Source organism: Perkinsus marinus (genome assembly GCF_000006405.1).
Source record: "Perkinsus marinus ATCC 50983 genomic scaffold scf_1104296930488, whole genome shotgun sequence".
NCBI classification, from domain to species: domain Eukaryota; phylum Perkinsozoa; order Perkinsida; family Perkinsidae; genus Perkinsus; species Perkinsus marinus.
In genome coordinates this window covers 355,007-369,027 of record NW_003216064.1, presented here as the reverse complement: position 1 = coordinate 369,027, position 14,021 = coordinate 355,007, and the positions used below count along the sequence as shown (strand labels likewise).

Here is a 14,021-nt window from a genome sequence, read left to right as displayed (position 1 = left end):
TGAAAACCACTGTGAAGAATCGTTATATGCTTCTATGTTCAGTTTCCCCGTCATCATGGAAGGTGAATCTATATCGTCAATCAAAGTCGAAGTCGAGCCTGGCAAACAGACTACCAGATCTGCAGTCATCAATATGCTGCTAACTGGTGTCGGTGTTGGCATGCTGAGCATCCCCGGAGCCGTGGCAGAGGCTGGCTACATCTTGGGTTTTCTTATTTTGATTGCAACTGGTATTTTGGGTATCCTCTACGTTCAACTGCTCAGACTGTGTATGACACCTACGACGCAGAACTATGAAGATATCGGCCGTGATGCCTTCGGTCGAATCGGCCTCATCTGTGTGACCATCGCCCTGAACGCCGCTCTGATAGGAACAGGTTGCCTTTTGATGCTCCTGTTGGGCTCCAATTCTGTGAAACTCTTCCCTCAATTGGAACAGAAGTATTGGATACTCTGTTGGGGAGCTGCTATGCTCCCTTTATCGTGGTTACGCACGATGAAACATGTCGGCTATGTGAGTGGTACCGTTGGCGTGGCTGCATTAGTGATCCTCCTAGTCTCGATCGTCATCGGTGGTATTCTCCACGCAGTAGATGAGAAAGATGTCCATTCCTATGACCCCGCGCCGCAGTCCTTCGTTGGGCTTGGTATCACCTTTGCTAGTATGACTTTTGGTTATGCTGTTTCCTGTACTTCAACAACAATCTTGCATGATATGAAGCACCCACATGAGCGAAGTCGAGCCATATACATTTCGATGATTATTCTCATCATTCTTTACTGTATTATAGCCGCATCAGGCTATGCTGGTTGGGGTCATCAGCTGCTCACCTATGATACAGTCATTGATGCTATGGCCCCCGCCGGCAAGAAAATAAGTGTAGTCGCGTATCTAGCCATTCTATCTATCCTGGTTGTATGTGCAACTCATTATGTTGTGCTTATGAACCCATCATTTCGCATCGTCGAGAAGGCACTGAATGTTACAGATAAGCCTATCATCTGGTCTCTATTGATACGCACACTTATGGTTGGATTCACAATCATCATACCCATCCTCATTCCCAGTTTCCAAGGTCTTGTCGGCCTTCTAGGTTCGGTTTGCTTCTCGCTCATCCACAACTTTTACCCCGTCATTTTCTGGTTGAGATTATCGTATTTGCGAGGTCGCCGTGTAGATTCATCCCCAAGAAAGATAGCAGCTATCGTAGGGTTAGGTTTCATCCTCGCCGTTTCGGCTGTTGGTTCGTCCTTTGGTATATACCAATCGATCAAATTACTGTAAAGAATTTCTAGTAAATACCTATCATTGTACAAATTTTTCACACCTGGGAAGTTCGTCACTCTTTCATACTCATTTTCCTATTGAGAAACGGTCGCGTTTGTAACAACTCAACATAGTTGACTTAAGGCGATGCACGCCGACGGGCACGCCTGGATACAGCATTACCGATATCAGAACTGTCAGATGAAGTAGTGGAATCGTCACGATTCAAGTGTAGCCGAGTGTATGGTACTGGTGTTCTCTTGGGGAGGCACAGGCCGAAATATCTTCGGAAAACTCCTATCCAGAAGATCACATCCCAGAGTAACGTCGCTGGCGCAAATATGTAAGCGTACGGTCCATAAGACATCGCCGTCCACCGTAGACTGAAGTACTCTCCCCAGAGTAGCACTGGAATGCTCAAGAAGGACCAACGGCTCTTCGCATCTAGACTCTTCACCACGGCCAGGCACGACGACAATTTTAGACTCAAACCAATGAACGCGATGGCGTAAGTGTCGTTGGGCAACCAAGAAGGTGAACGGAGACAGAATATGCCGAAGGCGAATACGATGCTCGGACAACCATGATAACCGACAGCTAGACTCCAAGGCAATACCGGCAAGAACACGGCAATACCTTCTAGGAGATACTGCAGTAAGCACCCAGAGCGTAACAGAGTGGATCGCATAAACCAAACCAGTAACATGTTACCGATCCAGAAAGCTACAGACGCCAAGAACATAGCTGTATGCATGTTGGTGAAGACTCGTTGCATGGACCATGGCAAAAGTTTCCTCTGCGGATTGATTGGACCGAGGTTGGTCTCGACAGAGGAGTCTCCCTGATTGTAAGTAACTTGCACTATGGCATCTTGTATGGATTGTGCTGACTCCAGCCGACCCGTATACACCGTCTCGTCGGAACTCTCGCGGGTGAGGGTATATATGCGACTGTTGTCGATGACTTCCACCTTGTCAACATCGGGTGCTCCTAGCACGGTTACAAGAACTTTACCATCATCATGAACGACAGGTGGCAGGATGATTGGAACAATATCCTTATTAGGCTCTATTGAGTAACGCCATTCCCTAGGGACTGCGGTCTCTGAGGTAGGCGAAGGCAGCTGTAGGAGCCGCACCACTCCGTTGAATTTGAAGTCCGGGATCTGACGAGAGCTATTGCCACATCGACTCAACGAGGGTTCATCTTACCTCCATCTCGAGGAGGTTTTCAAACTCAGCATACATCCAGTGGCCCATCACTGTGTGGGTGTGCCCCGTCAGAACAACGTGTACGTCCAAGGCTTCATGTAAGAGTTGCGCGAACCGTCGGCGACTCGGTGGCTCTAACGTGCCTGAACAAAAGAGGCATTTTAGATGACGAAGAGAATCATATCATGCGTACCGAAGTTGTAGTGTGTTATGATGATAGTCCTCATGTGGCGTCTTTTTCCCAGCCACTCCTCTCTGAGCCAGGCCTCGGTCTCTTCAGAAAGTTCCCCGAAAAAGTGTCGACTGGCCCCAGCCGAAGGCGTGAGGTCAAGTCCAATAAGCAAGTAACCATTGACGGGTAACATCCAACTGCCGCCTTGGCTCCGGATGAGGTCTGCCGACTTCGGCCACAACTGACGTCGACACGTGAGGAAGTCCGCCGTAAAGTCCTCACCTGCTCGACCATCTCACGATAGAAGTGGTTCTTCTCATCATCATAACCAGCAACGGCAAACGAGTCGTGGTTGCCTCTGTGGAAAGAGGTCACAAGCCATCGCGGAAATGCTGGGCTCACCGGACTGTCAGAATCGGACTGCCATTAGGAGCACACTCCTCGAGGAGCACATGACTGAGCTTAGCCCACTCCCCTGCTATAGGGCCGGGATACTGACCGCTCCAGGCCGCTACATTAGAGTCGACTAGATCTCCCCCGAGAACTGCAGTAGACCGATGAGGACACTATGTGATGGTACAGTACTCACCTGTAGCGACCAGGCCGTGGTCTTTAACCCTGGGGAGAAACTCACGACAGAAGGTTGAGAGCTTGTCAATAGTAATGTTGTTAAACCTGAGTAGAGATATGCCGATATGCTCTCAAGGGGTAAGTACTCACTGTGAGACATGTATATCTGAGATGTGTAGGATGAACGGTACGGGTTCACTCGCGACATCGCCAGCAGGTGTAGGAGATGCCGCGACCGAGTACACCACTAGTAATACTACAAGTCGGGTGAGTAGTGCAGCTACACGAGAGACATTGAGGGTCATCTAAGAAACCTGGAAGACTATACAAGAACCCAGTCGTTCATCACGGCTATGGAGACCTCAGCTGTTGGCGACAATTTAGATGTAGCCCCCCAACAAAGGTAGGAAAATAACCAGAGAGCTTCCTCCCCATATAAAACAACAAGTTTAAAGTTACTTTATGAGACCCCTCACGTGTAGCGTTTAAAACTAATGCCCATTCTCTTAGTTTCACTCATCTCTCTTCTTGCCCCCCTCGTCTTTATTCTCAGCCATTTCCCCGTTCTGGGCCCGGTTCCGAGGAGCCCTCGAGGGCCGTTCTGGTAGAGGTGCTGTGAGCTTCTCGTTATCGAGGATCGCCACGTCGAGGAAATCTCCCGGCTGGAACTTTACTTCGGCTAATGTACGCCCATCCGGGAAAGTTTCGTGACTGTTAAAAACCTGCTCAGACGACCGTCACGCGCCACGAAATTCACAACTGGACCTCAGGTTCGCCCTAAGATCATACCTCCCCTATCCTAGCCATCACGAAGCGGCCACTCCTGTCCGGATAGATGAGTTTGAAGCTGAGCTTCTTGGTACGGCCACGAGACTCAGGCAATATATCTTCAATCAGATCTGGAGAGATCAAACAATTAAAAGAGTGGAAAAAACAGAGGGTGCGGGGATTGTACCGGAGATCTCCCTTAGGGAGGCATCGGGCCAAGTGTAGACCTGCAGCTCCTCGTCTACTGGCAACTCCCCGAGTTTGGCGAAGTCACCGTCATCGTGATGAGATCCCATGCGATAGAAAACTCGAAGGAGGAAGGGGCAGGTCTGGGCTCTGAATGACAGAGTTGAAGTATATGTTAGAGCTCGGAATTTACCCTACTACAGAAATTCACCCACGACCCTAACGAGAATTGTTTTCCTGTCATCAAGACGCGTAGTTGACCACGATTCTCCACACTGTTGGATGATAGAGCCTATGAGTTAAAAAGGCCGCCCCGCAGTTCTACCTGTCAATGGCAATGCCCCTCCTACGCTGAGGTGGTGGCCCTGCTCCTCTGGGGCCTCCTCTAGGACCGCTACCTGGAGGTGGCATTAGAGGTCTCCGATAGTCTGATCTGAAACGAATAGGATCATGCTAGGTGGCAGTCCAGAAGTAGATGCAGACTAAGGGAACCACCGTAATGCATACCTGCGGCCTTCCTCATTGTAAGGGCCAGATCTTCTCTCCGATGCACGGGGTGCATCGGATTCCCCGCGCTCAGGTCGACGAGACATGTCACGATGAGCAGACTGCAATCACGATAGCGAACGTCCCTAGCACCAACACAGACCTCTACTGCTATCGGAAACACGCATTCAACTGGCCTTCGTTATGTCGGCTCCCCCACTCTATAACAGGCATACCCCAATGTCTGGCTAACGAAACCCAAGGCCCTTGCTGCTCATTCAGCAGCTAAGCTGAGTAGTGAGGAGGCTCCTCGGAAGGGAAGTTCTCAGTGTATCGTCATGAACAACGTTCTGGAATGCCCGTAGAGAGGCTCTACAGTCCGATATACCTCTGATAACCGAAACTACTCCAGAAAACGCCGTACATTCACATACGTGAGTTCCCCACAGAGGGCCTCAACATCCTCCCTTATCATAGCCACAGCACTGCTCTCATGTTTGTCAGTAGTTACCATCACTAATCTTGAAATAACCGCTCTAATCGTCTTTTACTACCATTTTCCAGCGTAGTTGCCCACGGGCCAGCGCCGAGACAATTCTCAAGACCATATCGGCCAGGACCAGGTCACTATGGCTCAACGTAAGGCGGTAGCAACACTACACTGTCGTGAAGATAGTGAAAGGGTTCGATCTCTCATGGTTCTCCTTGACTCCTCGTGTGGGATGTGCGGTAACCGCAAATTCGAGAGACCAAGAGTGAAGTAGAATGTTGTCATTCTTCTTGGAAAACTCGAGCCTTATTGGGCTCCAACAACAGCATCCTAATCAGCTGGTTCGCGGCTCGGCAACTACTGAGCTTCTTCGACAAACGCTCGTGTGATGATCCCACACTGGAGCCTATGGTCCAGGACGGCCAGTCCACCATATGCAGCTGGATCGTCTTCGCTAGAGTTCTCATCCAGACCACTCCTTCAACTTCTCTTACTACAATAAAGGGATAAGACCTGTAGAGTGGTGACCTCTCTATCGCTAACGAACCATGCTAAGGGCACACAGATGTAAACGAGAATGAACTGAGGAACTCTACTCTGCCGAACCTTTAAGTCTCACGAGGAGCCAATTAGAATACCCCGACGTCCACGTCCCCAAGTTCTCAGAAAGCCGGTGTCACGAGCTCGGGTAAAAACCACGAATCAAAGACACGCTCAAAAATCTTAACTCTTTCCCGAGTTAGAAATTTCAGCGACTCGGTCTCGACAAAAACCTTGAGTCTTCACTAAGACATCCCGCAGAAAGTGAACGTACCTCGAGCGCGAACATTCCCATCATTACTACCCCCTAAACCAATATCATCCTCCGTGACCACCTCCGTTCAGCTCTCTTCAACGTCATCCTCACTCCAAGGCTTGGAGCCCTCCAGACTCAGGAGTCCAAGCATTGAGGGCATCTCCCAACTTCAAAAGCGGTAACCTTCTCTAAATTTTCACTCAGCCACAATCTTCCTGCTGACGGCGAACAACCCCACACGATAACCCTTAACCCTTAACCCCTAACAATATATAATAAACTGCCATTAGACGCTATTAACCCAGCTACTATATCTTATATTATAATGAACTATTATCTCTAATTATATATTTTATATTATGATATCTATAAATAACAACCACCCTCACCAGCTCAATGCACTAAGAGAGTGAAGCATTAGACGATATATACCCACCAGACACTACGGGAACCAGACTCTTTCAGTTCGCCTTACACCAACTCAAAGCCAGCAGAATGTCAACTAAAACTTCTAATGCTTCTCAACAATAGAGACTACGTTAAGAGACCATAACACTACTTTACTACCACGAAGGAAAATATGCATTCATCATCAATAAGAGTAGATAGTTTTCAATGGTCACACGCATACACAAAAAACAACGACGACGATAGGCGAAGCAGAATATGATGATGATATAGTAATAAAGAACCTCCCGACTACTACGATGAAGGGGACCTAAACAGTAGTCAAGTCCGAGCAGCAACAGCGGCGGGGAAGGGCGGTTCATCGTAACGAGAGATAAATGCCGCTGGACAGAAGTCCGACGATCCACTTTAGGGTCGCGCCACACTCCATCATCGTAGATCCTTCTCCTCAAGTGACCGAGACTGGTAATAGTGACAGATTCTGGGAAGACTGAGTGAATACAGTATCATCAGAGATCAGCGTAAAACTAGAGAAAAATGATAGGAAGCTGCCGCTAGGTGAAATTCCAGGTCCTACTTGGGAAGACCTGAATTTTTGCACTTCTTCGATTCAACCCTAACAACAGAATGCTTCTCGTCAACCATCAAAGACTCCTTCTGCTCCTTCAAGACGTTCACCGGCTCAACCGTGCTAGTCTCGGAGACCTTATCAGTGGCGGCTTGGGAGCTCTCACTGGGACTAGTAGGGACTGCCACAGTAGTGCGACGCTCGACTCCAAGGAAACCACATGCCATATCGAGTGCTCTCTCATAAGTAACAGAACCTCTTTCAAAGATGGCAGACCGTCTCTCTTCACCAAGGGTCATGTCCAAACCTAAGAACAGTACAAAACTACTAAGCGATGGAAGAGAGAGAAGGAAACCATCCGAGCATAATGAGCCGTATCATACTTGGTGTATTACTACAACTTCCGATAGAACCCGACATATAGAATCTCTACGAGTGTATCGAACATATGAGGGAAGCCTATTGCACTACATGTGATATAATTACATTACGAAAGGACTAAGGACGAATACGTTGAATTCATTAAAGTGTTCATTTAAAACCAACCATCAGAGGAGAACAGTAGGATACTCAAGAACGACCGTATGACCCAAAACGGACAAGTTCAGCATCCTTTTAATGATACTCAATACACGATATATTTATATTATTATACATGTATAAGTCTCTATAGATATATATTATAATACAGATAAAGGGACGGTTCAACTCTATCGACAAGCCTTACCCTTCGCAGTGATCGCCAGAATACGACCCCTCATGCCCAGCATGGCACCAACCAGCCAACTGTCTTGATCGAGTAATACGTGGATGTCGAAGTCGATGGAATTTGGTATCTTCTGCAACCTTGAAGATAATACCTGATACCAGAAATGAACACACGAGCAGACATGGATTACTCACATGATACGTGTTGTTGACCTTAGTGATGGCCATGTGCTTAGCATTAGTGAACTCGTTCTTCTTCTCAGCAACGAGATCACCAACCTTGTTTCGAACTGCTTCCTCCTTTTTCCGGAGGGAGTCTCTCAGACCTTCAACTGCCTCGAAAGCAGCAACGGATTTACCACGAACATTCTAAACACATAGAAGTGAACAGCAGAGCAATCACCTGAGAGACTACTTACAGCGACATAGTAGTTGCCCTTGCCGATGATACCGTCAATGATAGAGTCGACTTTAACAACCACGGGCATACCATAGGCGTCAGCTACCCTTATACTCGTGTTCACGAGGGGAATCCTTTCCCTGGCAGCTTGTACAGGTAAATTGGCTTGGCACCAAGAGATGGAAGTGTTCACGACGGAGCTCAACATGTTCTACAACAACAGCAACAGCAGCAAGCCTTGCTTGAATTCGATTATAATAAAGTCGACGAAGACAACAACTTCCGTGAGTGACTCTGCTAGATCTTAGATTGTTGCGCTACAGCGGAGCGAAGCAAATCCTGTCCCATTGCGTCGTTTTTCGAGCGCTTGGCATCGTAAGGGATGATACGATGTTCTCAAGGAGTGGTATGATTTCGAAATTCCGCCCATCAGCGTTTTAATGCGAACTCCTATAATTTCGCATTCATCTCCCTACGCCTCCTCCTCCTCCCCCTCCTCCCGTCCTAGCAGCAGTAGCACTCGACGGTCGCCCTACGCCGTGAAGCGGACTCTACTGAAGCGAGTGCCGCCCTCAAAAATGCCATCATCAAACTCACTAGCTTCCAAAACCTTCCTCCCACTAGAAGTAGACTACACCGAAGGTTCGATCTGTGATGTGTGCGGTAGTCAAGACGGCAGCACTTTGGTTGAGGCCGGCAGTGGAAACCGTCTCTGCGAGGATTGTTGGGAAGAATCTAAACAGACCCAAGCAGCTGAGCTCAATGACGAGCGCACAGTGGAGAATGAATCTTGGGAGGAATCCAGTGACGACGAGGACCAGTATGGTGGTGTAGAAGAGGAGATGAATGAAAACAACTACGAATACGAAATCGAAGAGCCCGAGGAAGAGGACGACGATGATGATGATGATATTTCAGAGGATAGTATGTGCCCCGACTTTGCTCATCGGTCGGTGATAGCGTTGGAGCTCGGACGGGCTGCTCAGGACCAGGAGGAGCTCCGTCTTAATAAGGAGCTTTTGGATGCTTTCAGCAACACTGAAGTCAACAGAGATCTGTTGACTGAGATGTGTATCAAGAATGTTAAGGAGGAGGATGAGGAGGGGGAGGAGGAGGAGTCCAAGGCTCAGTCGATCAGCTTTTCGACCGAGGGCTTAGTTCGATTTTTCGATTCGGCGGCTTCCATGGCCGACACCCACATTCACAGTCTCCCTCTAGAGGTAATAGCATTGGGCGGATGATGATCGGGGGGGAACTCTCATGGGTCGCTTTAGATAAAGGCGTTCGATGGGCAGTCGAGCCACCAGGCTAACTACATCGGTTCCACCACGATGGAAGAAGACGACGACGACGAACCGATGATGGAGGACGATTGTGAAGAGGAGGAGGAGGAGGTGAAAGAAGACGATGAAGGGGAAGACGATAGCCCATCAACCGCTGAGAGCGATGGGAAAGCCGACGATGATGAAGAGGAGGATGAGGACTGGGAGACCAGTAGTCTGGCCGAGTACACTACAGATGAATTATCATGTACTACAACAGGAAGGATGGCTGGGAATAGTAGCAACTTCTGTGTAGATATACGGGATCTCATGGCCATGCCACGGGGGGCCCTGTCCGAGCTGTAGGACGCCAGGTTTATTCCACTCTGTCAATAATGCATGATAATGATACTATTGTACTACTGTAGCCATCGTAGCGCTACAGTTTGTTCTATTGCTGACTGCTTCTATACAGTCCCATTCGCCTGAGTCTAAAGTTACCTTGTTCCTTTCCTTGATGATGATGCCGACGATTATTCTGACAATTACTTTGTCTCTAAGTTGTTGTCAAAGTTTACTACTACTTATACATTTCCCCATGGTGACAAATCGTTGTGTGTGTTATCGAGATTATGGTATAGAGTTGGTAAGTACTATACATCGGAACATTGTCTACACTATGTAGACTATCTTCTGTTGGCTGTATACGAGTTCATGAACAAAATAGGAACCGTTCAAAGGCTTCTATCGAGCTCTTTCCAACGCTGTACGAACCGTCCTGAGATTCGCATTGTGCACTGGGTTATCGTCAAACGCAAAATTAGCTACATAGAGAAACGCCTTATGTCTATACGTATACTATGCACGTGAATTTATTTGTTTACTTACATCAGGCCATGGTCACTCATCTCGGAGCTGCTGAGCTCGCAGCCACATTTCTATACTGCTATCCTGGTGAAAATTATGAAAAAACTTCCATATCGTCAAGGTATCATTCGAGTGGGAAGTACTGCCCCCTAAAATATAAGTACACCCAAGGCAGTTACTTCGTCGTGGACATAAACATCGTAAGCAGTGAATAGATGATTTTCTCACCACCAGTGTAGTATACGTGATTTATATAATGAACACAACAAGAATGTATCAGCCAATAATTTCTCGGCCAGAGACCCGCTCCCTTTTCGTCATTGAGCAATAGCAGCTTAGAAGTAGTTCTCGACGTAGGGGAGAGCCTCAAGGACATGAACCTAAATGACACGAAGTAGAAGATGGCGCGAAGTCAATTGGACATTACCTTGGTCTCGCCACTGCGGCCGACCTTCACAATCTTGCCAGACTTGGGCATGCCGGGGGTCTCACGCTTAGTGATGACCTTCTCGCCCTTGACCTTAGCGTCATGCTTGAGAGCATCGTTAGCCTTGACACGGTTGAGGAAGGCCTCGTTACAGCGAGACTTGCGGACGTGCTCAATACGGACATGAAGGCGCTTGCGGAGCTGACGGTTGCCGACGACCTTGGTCACCTGAATGAGAACACTGTAGGAAACACGAAAATAGACAAACGAAAGTAGACGAAGAAATAGCTCAAAGGTGAATTACCTCAACACCGACAGCCTTCTGAGTGACGTTGAAGACGACACCAGTACGGCCGTGGTAGAACTGGTAGGGCATACCCCTCTGGATGGAGGCATCGGCAACAATGTCAACGAAGTCACCACGCTTGAAGGGGGTCAAGTAGCGGGTAAGGTTGGGAAGACCCTTCTCCCTGAAGCCCTTGGAGAACTTATCGCGGGTACGCGCTCTAAGACCGAAGGAGTGGGGCATGGTTTAAGGCTGATACTCCACTGAGATAGTCCGCGCCATGGGGCTTCGTACAATCATATCGATCATCTGATCGATTTGCGCTAGCTCTGCGCAGGATCACCCTCGACGACGCGAATTGGCGGCGATCGAGGGAAGCTTGCCTTGCCATGCCCTTAGAGATCTCTTAAAGGGAAATAGCTGTAATGCCAGAGTGAGCGTATAACTCTTATGGAGTGCTTGAAGGGCACGACCGTAGAATTTAGGGGTAGTCGGGACGTGGGACTTTTGACTGTATGCTCCTTATACATCCATTATTATCCATATTATTATCTACCATCTCTATCACTTATTATCCATCCCTTATACATCCACTACGCGAAAGAGCATATAGACGATATAACGTGAATATTCTCTTGACAGTGTAGAAGAGTGAGTGTCAGTTGCTATTATAATGTACACTGAGATAGACCATGAATAAATATAAAGTACATAGAATGCTGGGCGATGGGACCTATGGTAGCGTCTTGCGAGGGCAGAACAAACACACGGGGGAAATAGTCGCTATCAAAAAGATGAAGAAAAAGTACCAAAACTTGCCTTCACCGATACAGGGAGTCACTGACAGATACTACTCCTGGGATGAGTGCATGGCCTTGAGGGAAGTCAGAAGTCTACGGAAACTCACGCATCCCCACATAGTACGACTAAAGGAGGTCATTCGAGAGGCTGATGAGCTCCACTTGGTAGATTGGGCCGATCGATGTTGGAATTATGAAGTTGTAGGTGTTCGAATTCTTAGAGGGAAATCTATACCAACTCTTGAGGAAAAAAGAGAACGCCTTCCCAGAAGCCCAGGTTAGGCTGTACATGTATCAGACTATAATGGCATTGGACTTCATGCATAAGCACGGCTACTTCCATAGGGACCTCAAACCTGAGAATTTACTGGTACTGTCGCGGACTGTGGAGTGAGTCGACACGGTGACAGGTGACCAGAGACTTGCTCAAATTGGCCGACTTCGGCCTGGCTCGGGAGATCAGGTCGCGACCGCCCTTTACAGACTACGTCTCAACTAGATGGTGTTGAATCGTTCAGACCTCGTCGTTGCCAGCCCGGTGTGAGCAGGTACCGAGCCCCGGAGGTCCTGCTTAGAAACCCTTCTTATAATTCACCTGTGGATCTCTGGGCAGCTGGGGGCATCATGGCAGAACTATACACTGGTATTGACTAGAGTGGGACCAGAGCACTCACAATGCTACCAGGTCGACCACTATTTCCTGGCTCTTCTGAGACTGATGAACTGTACAGGATCTGCACAGTGATCGGGACGCCAACGGCAGAGGTGTGTCGGGGCCTGCCCTGGTCACTATCATGAGAAGTGCAGATATGGTCCGAGGGCTGTCGCCTAGCATCACAAATGGGGTATCGCTTCCTCCCATGTGAGCCTACTGACCTCACAGACTTGGTCCCGCCAGCCTCCAGAGATGGTATTGACTTCATGAAAGCAGTACTGACTTGGGACCCCAGCAAACGGTAGTCTCCTTGTGTCTGTGCGTAGGAGGCTCTCCTTTGAAAGGTTAACGGCGCACCAGTGCTTGAGCCATCCTTTCTTCGCGACTCATACAGCAACACTCCAGCGGCAGGTGGCTACAGCTATAGCGTCACTACCCTGTACAGTGCTGCCCACTACCGGTCACAGGCCTCCCTCAGGAGGAAGGGTGGGGACATATAAACCTATGGCCGCCATATTCACTATCTACAGGCACCACCGCAACAACCGCGACCGAGTTTTCCCCATACTGTCAACCTCGTACTTCCCTACAAGCAGTCCCAGGATCAGCAACGACCTCAGTTCCCACCGACCTACCCCCTATCAAGACGGCCTTCCCTCGGGAATGGATCGTCGAGTGCCGCTCATCGCGGGGGTAGTATGGCGTGTGGTAACCTACGACTAAAGTGATTACAGGTTGGGCCCCTAGTAGTTGCTCTGGTACGGCGGAGGGCGGCCGTCGCATCCCCTTGCCTGGCTTGCATGCTGGTGAGTGCTGCGCTATGACTATCGCAGGCGACATTATCCTTTCTTAGTGCTAAATGAGCATGCTCCCACTCCCCACCCCTTCCCACAGTCCCATTCGCTGGCACACCAGCAACAGGGGTCTCAGTCTCACTGGCGTGTCTGCAATAGTGGCGGACAGCGACACGTGAGCATGCCGCGGTACCGGGCCGGGTCGGTCACTGGGAAGGGCGGCCTTACCCCTCCATTGGCCGCGCACTTCCCTTCGATGGTCCTACCCAGTGCTGAGAGCATACTGCCCAGCACTGGTCCCTCGAGGTCAACGGGTTTCTTTGGAGTCCAGGCCCAGCGAATGTTCCAGTTGTAGTGATAATGAAGCTCGCCTGTGCACTTGACAAGGCACATCGTGGCATGTTACCATTCATGGTCTCCTGACAATCTCGAATCTGAGTTTACTAGTATGTGGGAGAGTCGTACTGGAGTTGCTCTTGCAGAGAGCATGTCTAGAAATGGATGAGGGCCGACTGCAGGGAGTAGTGGGCGGAGTTCAGCGGGTGAGGTAAGCAAGAATACCTGTTACCTGGTCTCAGCAAGCAATGCTGGAGGGCAGGAGGGTATATAATGGAGTCAACTTGTTCGTTCTCCTTCACCAGAGTCCATCAGAGTAGTCTAATGCTGCGCGGTTCACTCGGACCTTGTTAGTGCATAAGCGTTGCTATTGAATGGATTTGATAGGAGAGAAGGGACTCTCTGGAAGGCCACCCACGGCGCTGTGGAGGTTTGACGCTGGTAGCGAACGGTGTCGAAGGATGAGGTATCGAGTCTTGCTGAGTTGAACTATCACCACGCGATATACCTCAGGGGGTGGGGAGCAGATCCCTTCGAATGGCTTGTGTAACCACGCCGGTAAAA

The 14,021-nt window shown here is 49.0% G+C and overlaps 6 protein-coding genes across 6 annotated transcripts in view; 3 read left to right on the top strand and 3 right to left on the bottom strand.

Moving 5' to 3' along the window:
• Positions 1-34: 34 nt before the first annotated feature.
• Pmar_PMAR006474 (Vacuolar amino acid transporter, putative) lies at positions 35-1,315 on the top strand (the record flags this gene model as incomplete). The annotated part of the gene is made up of 1 exon (XM_002787008.1): positions 35-1,315. The coding sequence occupies one exon, from the start codon at positions 35-37 to the stop codon at positions 1,283-1,285; it is 1,251 nt and encodes a 416-aa protein (XP_002787054.1). The 3' UTR covers positions 1,286-1,315.
• A 1,324-nt stretch (positions 1,316-2,639) lies between these two features.
• Positions 2,640-3,380, bottom strand: Pmar_PMAR006473 (hypothetical protein; the record flags this gene model as incomplete). Its single annotated transcript, XM_002787007.1, has 5 exons — positions 2,640-2,891; positions 2,933-3,008; positions 3,053-3,194; positions 3,240-3,325; positions 3,367-3,380. 5 exons carry the CDS (start codon positions 3,378-3,380, stop codon positions 2,640-2,642), a joined length of 570 nt encoding a protein of 189 aa, XP_002787053.1.
• Positions 3,381-3,732: 352 nt separating this feature from the next.
• Pmar_PMAR006472 (hypothetical protein) lies at positions 3,733-8,238 on the bottom strand (the record flags this gene model as incomplete). The annotated part of the gene is made up of 10 exons (XM_002787006.1): positions 3,733-3,942; positions 4,010-4,119; positions 4,176-4,324; positions 4,500-4,607; positions 4,682-4,782; positions 5,215-5,287; positions 6,932-7,229; positions 7,650-7,782; positions 7,826-7,999; positions 8,050-8,238. 10 exons carry the CDS (start codon positions 8,236-8,238, stop codon positions 3,733-3,735), a joined length of 1,545 nt encoding a protein of 514 aa, XP_002787052.1.
• A 370-nt stretch (positions 8,239-8,608) lies between these two features.
• Pmar_PMAR006471 (glucosidase 2 subunit beta precursor, putative) lies at positions 8,609-9,658 on the top strand (the record flags this gene model as incomplete). Its single annotated transcript, XM_002787005.1, has 3 exons — positions 8,609-9,250; positions 9,305-9,560; positions 9,609-9,658. 3 exons carry the CDS (start codon positions 8,609-8,611, stop codon positions 9,656-9,658), a joined length of 948 nt encoding a protein of 315 aa, XP_002787051.1.
• Positions 9,659-10,435: 777 nt separating this feature from the next.
• Positions 10,436-11,129, bottom strand: Pmar_PMAR006470 (60S ribosomal protein L21, putative). Its single transcript, XM_002787004.1, has 3 exons — positions 10,891-11,129; positions 10,587-10,814; positions 10,436-10,539 (listed from the first exon to the last, which is right to left on the bottom strand). Exons 1-3 carry the CDS (start codon positions 11,113-11,115, stop codon positions 10,495-10,497), a joined length of 498 nt encoding a protein of 165 aa, XP_002787050.1. The 5' UTR covers positions 11,116-11,129; the 3' UTR covers positions 10,436-10,494.
• Positions 11,130-11,564: 435 nt separating this feature from the next.
• Positions 11,565-14,021, top strand: part of Pmar_PMAR006469 (serine/threonine-protein kinase ICK, putative) — a gene marked incomplete at both ends in the record, with an annotated part of 2,602 nt that continues 145 nt past the window's right edge. The window contains 9 exons of the mRNA XM_002787003.1: positions 11,565-11,677; positions 11,720-11,837; positions 11,878-12,062; positions 12,091-12,174; positions 12,221-12,315; positions 12,358-12,437; positions 12,480-12,628; positions 13,078-13,133; positions 13,971-14,015. Of these exons, the coding sequence (XP_002787049.1) occupies positions 11,565-11,677; positions 11,720-11,837; positions 11,878-12,062; positions 12,091-12,174; positions 12,221-12,315; positions 12,358-12,437; positions 12,480-12,628; positions 13,078-13,133; positions 13,971-14,015 (925 nt within the window). The remainder of the gene's footprint in view (positions 11,678-11,719; positions 11,838-11,877; positions 12,063-12,090; positions 12,175-12,220; positions 12,316-12,357; positions 12,438-12,479; positions 12,629-13,077; positions 13,134-13,970; positions 14,016-14,021) is intronic.

What these genes read in the sequence shown, in the direction of transcription:
- Pmar_PMAR006470 (XM_002787004.1), bottom strand. Translation starts at nt 11,115, where the DNA reads ATGCCCCACTCCTTCGGTCTTAGAGCGCGTACCCGCGATAAGTTCTCC. An exon ending in AGAAGGCTGTCGGTGTTGAG is followed by an intron (nt 10,815 to 10,890) that starts GTAATTCACCTT and finishes GTTCTCATTCAG; the next exon opens with GTGACCAAGGTCGTCGGCAA. An exon ending in GCCGCAGTGGCGAGACCAAG is followed by an intron (nt 10,540 to 10,586) that starts GTAATGTCCAAT and finishes CGTGTCATTTAG; the next exon opens with GTTCATGTCCTTGAGGCTCT.